The sequence below is a fragment of the Electrophorus electricus genome, chromosome 3 (genome assembly GCF_041902795.1).
Source record: "Electrophorus electricus isolate QZ-2024a chromosome 3, ASM4190279v1, whole genome shotgun sequence".
Classification (NCBI taxonomy): Eukaryota; Metazoa; Chordata; class Actinopteri; order Gymnotiformes; family Gymnotidae; genus Electrophorus; species Electrophorus electricus.
In genome coordinates this window covers 38,407,878-38,418,352 of record NC_137499.1, presented here as the reverse complement: position 1 = coordinate 38,418,352, position 10,475 = coordinate 38,407,878, and the positions used below count along the sequence as shown (strand labels likewise).

The 10,475-nt window shown below is 40.0% G+C and overlaps 1 protein-coding gene across 2 annotated transcripts; it reads left to right on the top strand.

Moving 5' to 3' along the window:
* The first annotated feature begins 3,349 nt into the window (after positions 1-3,349).
* Positions 3,350-8,508, top strand: tnnt1 (troponin T type 1 (skeletal, slow)). 2 transcript variants are annotated; one of them, XM_027014741.3, is made up of 13 exons: positions 3,350-3,443; positions 3,668-3,712; positions 4,039-4,065; positions 4,663-4,680; positions 5,034-5,055; positions 5,357-5,417; positions 5,676-5,792; positions 6,281-6,358; positions 6,908-7,021; positions 7,217-7,326; positions 7,752-7,842; positions 8,242-8,282; positions 8,389-8,508. In XM_027014741.3, exons 1-13 carry the CDS (start codon positions 3,365-3,367, stop codon positions 8,432-8,434), a joined length of 849 nt encoding a protein of 282 aa, XP_026870542.2. In that variant the 5' UTR covers positions 3,350-3,364; the 3' UTR covers positions 8,435-8,508. The 2 variants fall into 2 exon arrangements, with proteins under 2 accessions (XP_026870542.2, XP_081567612.1); XM_081711486.1 differs by lacking the exons at positions 3,350-3,443; positions 3,668-3,712; positions 4,039-4,065; positions 4,663-4,680; positions 5,034-5,055 and adding an exon at positions 5,079-5,131.
* Positions 8,509-10,475: the final 1,967 nt, after the last annotated feature.

Here is a 10,475-nt window from a genome sequence, read left to right as displayed (position 1 = left end):
TTTTTCCATTGCAGCAGCCCTGGATCGATCCCTCACTCAGTATTTCAGTGAACCAGTATTTAGTGAAAGCTCTCTGGGATTTCACATCTCAACCCTAACTAACTTGCCACATACTGAAGCACAGGCACACGTTATGCTGGTTTTCTGGTTTTGGATTAGGGAGCTTCATGCCTTTCCCTAACCTGAATGTCTTGTAATATTTCACTGGAATTTTAACAGCAAGATCAATACCTAACCAAGTGCTGTTGAAGCTTACCTGCACAGGTTAAAGAAAGCATTTAGAAGAGTTGAGAAATCTGAATTGTGAGAATACTGATGCAACGCCCTTAAACACCACTGAACTGTATTGGTTTGTAGAATTATATGACTTTTTGAACAAGGTCTTCTATTTTTTGTCACTGTGGAAATTGAAGGTATAGGTTCTGAGAACAGTTGCCATTAAATCCCTGTTATTTTTGTCCTCCTCTCACCCTTTGTTGTTTGTCTCTCTCTCTTTATCCCTCCGTTTGTCGAGTGAGGTCAGCTCTTCTGTCTCTTAATCCCCAGTGGTAGTCATCTTTCTGTCCCAGGGTTCATTGCTAATCCGTCTGTGGCCGTGTGCCGTAACTGCTGTCGCACTCTCTGTCCCCCCGCTCTGTATAAAAAGCTCCCTGTTGTTACCCACCGCAATCTCTGGGATCCCCCTTCACAGCAGACACATCCTCTTGTTGCTGAGGTAAAACAGCCCTTTCTGCTTACGTGCTCTGTATTGAAGTTTTTAGTTACCCTGTTCTTTTGTACTAACCTTGCATTTTCTATATATGGTTCTGTGTATTGGCACTGTTGTGCCAGTGTTGAAGTGTCCTAAACCTAAAGGAAGTTTCCTGCATTATGATTTTGTATAACTCTAGTGTCTTTGTAGTTTGTCTTTCAAATGTGTGTGTGTGTTTGTGTGTGTGTGTGCCTGTGTTTGTGTTCATTTGTGGGGATTCTCTGGGCCTTCTTCAATGTGTTTTATATGAGGGGTAGACAACTGCTTTAGGAGCCCTGTGCCAATAATTGCTCTTCATTTAAACATGCTAATGAGATAATGAAACGAGTCAGCTGTGTGTTTGTTAGACCTGATGGCTTTCTGAGCAAAGGTGTGGCCCCAGTTGTAATGGTTTCATATTCCACTACCACTGTGTCTCTGGAGTCTGAACTATTAATAAAATCTACTCCCAGCGATAATGACTCGTTCTGACATGCATAATCTCCCCTTGTGCCCTTGACTAAAATTACCCCTTTAGAAATTTCTGACTAATGCTTCGCCCTCTCCCAAAGTAACTGTACACTTCAACTACCCTTGAATTCAAGGCTTCTGGTACTGAGACTACACCCTCAAAGATGCTACTCATCAGATCGTCTCCTAACAACTAGCGCACATTATCCTGCCTGACTACTTCATCATGCTTCTAACTGGCAGACCTGGTCATTATCCTAGGGCTTACTTAGAGTAGCTCTGCATTGTAATTGGTAGTGGATTGCATTTTTCATGTGATAACCCCTATTTAAAAGTTCACTGTTTCATTGGTTATTAGCTTCCCCAAACACAATGATCAGTGTGACCTATGCACACCTGTTTCCTGTTGCATCTTTGAGATCTGGGCCCATTTCTCATATGTCACCAATAAGTCATATATTTCATCATGCCCAATGGACACATACGCATCTTATGGTGGAGTAATTGGACTCCACCGTGCCTATAGATGTCTGGGTAAAAATACATGCAACCCTATGACCTCACTGGCTGTGAAACCCATTAGGGCTGTGATAGAGGGCTACATTGCTGATAGGCAGCTGGCAAGAGTAGGGGACAATCAGTGCTTTGCTGAAGGGTGTATAATTTGTAGCAAGGGCAATGAAAGTTTCTGTACTTAACTGATGCAAATGACCATGATACATCAAGAATGCACAAGAGCAGGAAATACCTTTTGTGCGATTTGTTTAGGGGAATAAGGCAGAAAACCCGAACATTCAGACAGCGTTCTGTGTTATATTTGCAAAAATAATACCACAGAGCGTCATATGTGTACATTTAAAACGGGGAAACAATTAATCTTCCAACAGCACAAGAACAACCCCCCTGCAAAAAAACAAATACAAGTGCTTTTAAAAAGAGGTGCAAACACTCCGAACTCAGACATAAAACAAAGGAAACAGATGGAAGAGGAGCACTAAACAAAGTGACAGAGGGATCTGTGTCCCCTTTATCTACACATTGACACCTGTTCCCACCTAATCAGTCTTACCGTGAAGCAGCCAGGATATCCGTTTCTAGTGGCTGCTACTGCCCATGATGGCCGACCTGCAGCTGATCTCTGTCAAGTCTTATGGCCCTTCAACATTCTTTTCCTGCTGTAATGCAGTACGCTACAGATGCCCGCTTACAACACCAGCACTCATACTGCAGCACGTAGCAGTGAAGTTTTTGTTTCATTTTTTTCTCTGTTAATGAAACCAATCTGTTCCTTATGAGTGTATATCTTTGTGAGGGCAAACAATGCTGTTTTAATTGTTGGAGGCTACTGTTGTACTGTGTGACAGAATTTAGAATGCCCCACAGATGACCACTAGGGTTTTGAAGGAACAGACAGGAAGACAAATTATCCTTGTCTCAAGATTTATTAAAATAATCCTGTATAATATTACCTTGACTCTGTAAAAACTGGCTATGACCTAGCAGCCGGGCTGCTCCCTTGTTTAGTGAAATGTGCTCAGTGTATTTTTTTTTTTTTACTATTGTTTTATTTCTTTTTCTTTTATTTTCTTATTGTTTATTTCTTTGTTTTTCAATGATAGTACCAGTCCATTTTATTTTTTACCAGTCCATGTGTATTTGCTATCATAATTGATGAGGTATGTTGAACGGCTGGTCTATGTGACAGGATCCTGCAAGAGCCATTGACAATAGCTGCATTAAATACCTCTAGCTAATGGCTTGTACGGTGTCCCCTCTAATGTTCTCCTCCATTTTTGTCTCACTTTCATTTTCATGGGCCAAAAAAGAAAAATTGGGTTTAAACTTCCTGTTCCTAGTTTGACTGCGGTAACAGGTTAAATGCTTTATACTAACATCATTTCTTTCTTCTTCTGATTAATCCAGAGGCAAGTGTAATCATGTCTGATGTAGAGGAAGAGTACGAGTAAGTAATTGCTAATATGTGAATGCTAATGTGCACATTGCTCAACAATTTCACTTTTCTATAATCTCAATATTAATTTTAGCGACCTCTGCGTCTTTAACATTGGAACACTCGAAGATTTTTATTTATTTATTTATTTTGCTAGAAGTATAAAAATATTTTTGCTATAAACTGATATGATGATGTTTTCAGTTGTTATAATGCATTTGTATCTTCAAAAACTTTCTCCGCAATCTGTTGCCTGTCTCCACTTTCCACCGGTTAGGGAACAGGTAGAGGGTAAGGACTTTCATTTGTTCATTGTAGGCCTTCTGTGTGCATCTGTCTTGTGGAAAATATACGCTGCAACCCTAGCCTTGCATGAAGGCTAGGGTTGAATGTTTTTATTTAAAAAAGGCCCATGTGTACTGATCTGAATTTTAGATGTTAAGTAATTTTTATTAGATGCATTACATTTTCCTCCTAACTTTAAACATCCCTCTTTTGTGTACCAACCCTCTCAGATGAGGAACAAGAGGAGCAGGAGGCTACATGCCAGGAAGATGGAGGTGAGGGGACCAAACTCCATTCCTAAATTCCTACATTGCAACAGGATTTAAGCAGTCCACATTTGTCACAGGCCCTGACAGCCCTGCCTGTAGAAAAAGAATTGAGTACCAAGCACGTGCCTAAAATTAAAACACGATGAAAAGTTAACAATAAACAAAACATGTGTCCTTGGATAGTTTGGCCATTTGGTTCCTTGCAGGCAAAAAAAAATCCCTGGCTGGTCATTTACCCTGAATCTGAGAAGTCTGCATAACTATCTAATATGTAAATATGCCTTTTTTCCTTCTTCCCCATTGGATGGTTTCTGGCTGGGTCCACATTACAGAACAGCAAGAGTACACAGAGTATCAAGGTATTTTCATATGACCTGGAGGAGCTGTTTATTAAAGTGTACACTCACATGCAGGATATGAGGAAGTTTTCAGTTTGTGTGATGCATTTTTGTATCTATAAAATATTAGGAATGATTGAGAATAATTTATTAAAAATCTATATTTTATGGCTGATATTGAATCTCCACATACAGCATACATGACTGATGAAAGGTTTGCGTATTCTTGGTGGAAACCCTATGACAGATTGAATTAAGAAAGTTCAGGTATTAACATATAATGTGGAGAGCAAAGCAACAGGCTTCTTTATGACTTTCCACCAGCTCTGCATGCCTAGGAATGTGAAAAGTGCCTTTATACATACTTTTTTATACATATTTTTAAGTTTCTTTATACAAAATGTTAATATTTTCCAGCTGCAGAATTTAGTTAGATATTGCCACCTATATGGAAAATTTGGGGAGTGGGAGCAGGGTTGCTGCACTGGAAGCATTTGGAGGTGATGTTATGACTATCCGTCTGTAATGTAAGCCTGTCTTATCTCCAACTCTCTGGCATTTTGTTTGTTTTGCTCATCTTTCGCCACACATCCCTTTTCTGTCTCCCTCTTTCCCCAGAGGACAACCAGGAAGAAGGTGAGTAAGGATTGTCTCACACATTTCCTCATACACCTTCATACACCTTTTTCTATACTTTTTACCTCAGGGTCTGCATTCCTATTTATCATTCGTCATGTAGAAAAGACTGGAATGGGTTGTTTGGGGGGGGGGGTTTGTAAGTGTTTAGAAGCATGACATGATTAAACCTGAACACTAAGCACATCAGGTTCTTTGCACCCTGCTCCATTACTTATTTATAGAGTTACGTTTCTCGTGTTAAGATAAGACCTTTACTGCATAAGTATGATGTAATATGTAGTTGCACCATAACTTCTTAATGTGTTTCTACTCTCTCTCTTTTCATATGCCGTCAACTCTCTTTAACTTAGAGGAGGAACGCCCACGTCCCAAGTATGTTCTAGGCTTCATTTACATAATTGGCAGACACTGTTATCCGTTGGCCTACAATTTCAACCATGCTACAGAGGTGGGCAAATATTATGCTTGGAGCCCTTCCCAACGACTCTTACTGGTATAGCATGGTGCACTTTCCCAGACAGGGGACCAATGTCCTCCCCACAGGAGAGGCAGCATTGTGACCTACTACACTATACCAACTCCACTTCACTCTTATTGGACAGAGACCGTTTTAGCAATGTCTCCAAGTTGCCTCCGTCGATGTTTCCATTTTGTCTACCTGGTTTGAATTCAGGCCCATGGTACCTCAGCTGGCACCTCCTAAAATCCCAGAGGGAGAGAGGGTCGACTTTGACGTAAGTGTGACTACATTCTTTATTAATAATAATAATAATAATAATAATAATAATAATAATAATAATAATATAACAATAATATTATTATATATAATATTGTAATATTATTATTATAAATACAATTTATAATGCTCCACGCTCAAATGACTACACCCATCAGCAGTTTTACACATCAGCTCAGACATTTGTCTGTAACTTACAGAAGCTTACAGCATTCTTTCAGTTTGATCGCTCTGTCTTTCTCTCTTGTCCTTTCAGGACATTCATAGGAAGAGGATGGAGAAGGATCTGCTCGAGTTGCACACACTCATCGAGGCCCATTTTGAGCAGAGAAAGAAAGAAGAGGAGGAGCTGATTGGCCTGAAAGAGCGAATAGTCAGTCTTACCACCACATGCACACGCACAAAGCTGCTGTAAGCGATGGTGTGTGTACGCCTCTCTGACGTTTACCAAATTTAGCCAAAGTCCATCCATTCCCTTTGGATGTGCCCCTTAGTGTATCATTACATTTGTTCTGTCTAAGCGGGTGCAAAATAACTGACTCAAGAGGGTGGACAGCCTCTTCGGTGAAACGTTTCCCAGTTGGTTAATACAACTGGACCTTATTCAAACTTTGAGTTGCTGAAGACAATCACAGATGTTTACCTCAAAGGATCCATTTCAGTGACAGATGTCATGTAAAAACAGCTTACACAACGTGTTCGTTTAAAAGAGTCGCTTAAATAAGCTTCTATAATAACAAACATCTGTGATCATTAATAACCTCCTGTTCTGTTTGTTCGATGGGGTTGCTACTCACATGTCCCTCACCCATCTTCCCAGCCTCTGCCTCACTTCCTCTTCCCTCTTCTCCCACTGGTCAGGAGCGACGTCGCTCAGAACGGGCGGAGCAGCAGCGCGTGCGAGCAGAGAAAGAGAGAGACCGGCAAACAAGGATCGCAGTAAGATCAATACCCAGAGCCCCTCGCCAACCCAGATTAGCATCGTATACCCTCATCACCTTCATCACCCTCTTCACCCTCATCATCCACTCCATTACAAGCCTTTGTTTACAGATCCTTTGTGGTTTTGTGTTTGTGCCATTCTCTACTCCTCTATCAGGAACAACAGTATTTACACGTGCTGCTATCTGAAAGTGTTCTTCTATTCAAAAATATTCAGGAATACTGAACATTCAGTTTTTTGGATATCACAAAATCTGGTATTTGTCTGAATTTTTTGACCGGCTGTATTAAAGCTATAAAGATTCTACTGGAATCTTTTACCTTGTTTGTACTACCCCATAAAGTTTCCATTGAGGAGTATTAAATAGTGTATCAGATTTTCTAGAAGCCCCCATGAAATGTCAAGTAAATGACCAGCCAGACACCTGACTGAGTCACTGATGTTAAAGGGACTCAGTGGAGAGAACCCAGCCTGTGTGCACTGTGTCTGTTTCTGTCATGAAGATTTCGAAGGTCACTCTCTCCTCTTATCCTATTGACCATCAGGAGGAACGCCAGAGGAAGGAGGACGAAGAGGCCAAGAAGAGAGCTGACGATGAAGCCAAGAAGAAAAAGGTGTTGTCCAACATGGGGGCCAACTTTGGTGGATTCCTCGCTAAGGTGAAATGCTGAATTCCCCGTGGGCAGAATTAGATGTGTTTGTGTGTGTGTGTGATTCATTCAGTTGTACACACGAGAAGAAGCGAGTGAGATATAATTAAAGTTCTAGTGTTTTTGCAGTGAGTGAAAGATTTTTTCCATGTGTTTGTGCAGTGAGTGAGGAGTTTTTGCTATATTTGTGGATATTTTGCATAGGCAGAGCAGAGGCGAGGGAAGCGTTTAACCGGGAGAGAAATCAAAAGGAAAACTTTAGCTGAGAGACGCACTCCACTTGGCATGGAAAACATGCGAGAAGATGGTCTGAGGTAAGGCAGACCGACATTTCTTTCACAACGCACACACATGCACATACACACATACATATTTTTGCATTGTCCGGTAACATGGAGTCATACGTATATAATAACAGTATAATAACAGTGGTTTTATATATATATATATATATATATATATATATATATATATATATATATATATATATATATATATATATATATATATATATATATATATATATATATACACACACACACTGTTATTATACTGTGATTATTGCCCTCTGTCTTATGACTGGACTGTTTACACTTGTGTAGCATGTTGTCTGTTGCACTGTTGTTTTGTGTTGCACCATGGTCCTGGAGGAACATTGTCTCGTTTTTGTTGTGTACTTGTATATAGCTGAAATGACAATAAAACCTCTTTGAACTTGAACTTGAACTGTGACAAACAGGCAGAGAGCTCAGGAGATGTGGGACTGGATCTATCAGCTGGAATCTGAGAAGTTTGACTTCATGGATCAGATGAAGAAGCAGAAGTATGAGGTGGGCCAACTTTACTCTCCTTTTCAGACAGGACATGATTGGGTGCCATCTGATAGTGACATAGAAGTCATTGCAAAATGTGTGCTGGCATGTTTTGTGGGCAAGTGAGCAGAGATCAGGAAATTTGCCAAGGCTTCAATAGCTTGTGTGATGAAATTTACCACATGGAAAACTTACTCAACTTCTTACTTTTCCTAAAGCTCTTTTTCACAGAACCTTGGAACATTGAGAGCCTTATTGAATTTTAATGAAATTAATATTGTTATATACTGACAAATATGTGTTGAGAGTGCACGTGCATGCCTGAGTATACGTGTGCCTGCATGCGTAAGGGTATGCGTGTGAACATGTACATGTTGGCATATGTACATCTCTAATTACTTTATTTCATGTTGTCAGATTGTTGTCCTGCTCAATAGGATTTCACATGCCCAGAAATTGTAAGTCCCTAACTACCTCATCCTATAATATGAACCAGTACACATTGTTTATTTTAAAATATTGCCTCTTTGAGGCAGTGTTTCATAACACACTTTCTTTGTGCAGCAAAAAGGGTCATGGAAAAGGAAAAGTCGGGGGTCGGTGGAAATGAACCATTTCACTAAAAAGAAAAGAGAAAAATCAATGACATAAAGAAATAAATGAAAACAGACAAGAAACCAAAAATACCCTCTCTTTGTGGTTTTTCCAGCCCCTTCGGTCATCTGCTGTATTTACACACACTTTTCACTACTCAAAAATCTAGCAGGGGCACTTCAGCACTGTAACAGGCATATAAGTACACATTTCTTCTCCTGAGCTATGTGAGCTTACTGATGGCACACAGGCTCTCAGAAGAATAGGTCACAAAGCAAGTGTATATAGTTGCTTACACACCAAACAGCCACTTCAATAGAAAAACCTTCCTTCTTCATGTACAGTTAGTGCACTTAACTCAGTAGTAACACTGACACAAATACAAAAAACACACAGTTCCTCACACAACTTGTACTATCTAAGGACCTACTATGTCATATCCTTGTCAAGAATGGTCTGACCGGTGATGGACATGGCAAGAAGGTTGATAGTGCATGGCAATGGATGAGTCAAAATTGTACACTTAAAATTGCATTTATAAGAGAGGTGTACCTGATAAAGTGGGTAAATGTAGGTAGGTGTTAGTGAGCAAGGGCCCATAGTAGGTGATTTGTCATAGCATGGCTCATGAGTGTAAATGCCTGCACTTCTTCTACTGTCCTTTCAAACATACCCACAAAGTGTTTTAATTTGCATGTGGTTCTGAAGGATGAGCCTGACACCCTCTGCTTTACCTATGGCAAATTTTACATCAGAACAATAATGTCCTAAAACAATGTCAACAGAGAAGTGCCCACTTCTCTGAATACCTGTCAATTATAACCCCTCATCTGCCTCTTTATTGCTACACAATGTTCCCTGCTAGTGTTCGAGTTCCTTGCATAGTCTTGTGCTTTATTTCATCACGTCTCTCATAAACAGTTGGTGACAAGCTTCTAGTGACCTACTGAAATGGAAAAAATTTACTCAGTCAAAATTGTTGGTGCTTTGGATAAAAGCATAAGCTAAAAGCCATAAATGTAAATGTAAATCTCTGCACAGGTGTCTAACTACATTTGTTAGGTCCTCAGCTTCATATTTAGCAAGCAGCTATTAGACTACATATATCCTACTTGAATGAAAAGGATAACAATACAAGTTGATGTAATCTTTGAAGTGATTTCGTAAGTGTATATTATTTGTCTGTGTGGCTGTTTTTGCAACAATTTACAGCTCTAAATTGTTTTGCACATGCATGTGGTCGGGGGGCGGGGGGTCTGGCCAGCATGTCGGACCACTGACACAGGTCCACGCCAGTGGCTCCATAGCCAATCCAGCACTTCCCAATGGGATCATTGCTGCCCAGTTTATCATAGTCATACACAGTGATCATCACCTGGACCTTCTGCAAAAGACATGATGGAGACAGTGGGTTAGAACTATTAGGGCTGATTATCTACTTATTAACCTGTTTCAAAATTATTTTCTAGTAATAATAATTTAACTAAAAATTGTACCATTTTGAGCATGTGTCTGGGCATATGAAATATTTTTGTGTATATCATTAGTACATTTGTTAGGTTCAGTGCTTCAAGTTCATACAGAAGATTCATGGTGTTCTTACTTGTATCTGAGCAAAGGGGACCTCAAAACTGAAGCTCTCATTGAAGTACGGGTTCATATTCCTATACCCATCTTTTGATGAAAACATGAAGACTCAAAACATAAAGTTGAAATAACGGCATTCGATTTACAGTGAAGTTTCTCTCCCTCCTCTCTTTTCCTGCCCCAACTTTTTACTTTTTACTGTCCCAACCTTTTACTGGAATTTTCCAGTCTTTCCAAACCCCCTGTGTGAGTAATTCCTAAAAGTAATATTTTCCTTTTACTTGGCTCTCTGAAAGGACAGTATTACTGCTGTGCTCCCATATCCCCACCCTCACCTCTGTCTAATTTTCCCTAGATAAGTCCCTAGACAGCCACATAAACGGAACATGTTATTAAGCCCCACCATCTCCATCTGGCAGAGCCATTGTATCCAGACAGATGCCCCTTTACAGTGTACCACTGCTCTCTAC

Coding starts and splice junctions, on each gene's coding strand:
- tnnt1 (XM_027014741.3), top strand. CDS start 3,365: ATGCATTTGTATCTTCAAAAACTTTCTCCGCAATCTGTTGCCTGTCTC. Junction 5,418..5,675: donor GAGAGAGGGTCGACTTTGAC/GTAAGTGTGACT, acceptor TTGTCCTTTCAG/GACATTCATAGGAAGAGGAT. Junction 5,793..6,280: donor TTGGCCTGAAAGAGCGAATA/GTCAGTCTTACC, acceptor CCCACTGGTCAG/GAGCGACGTCGCTCAGAACG.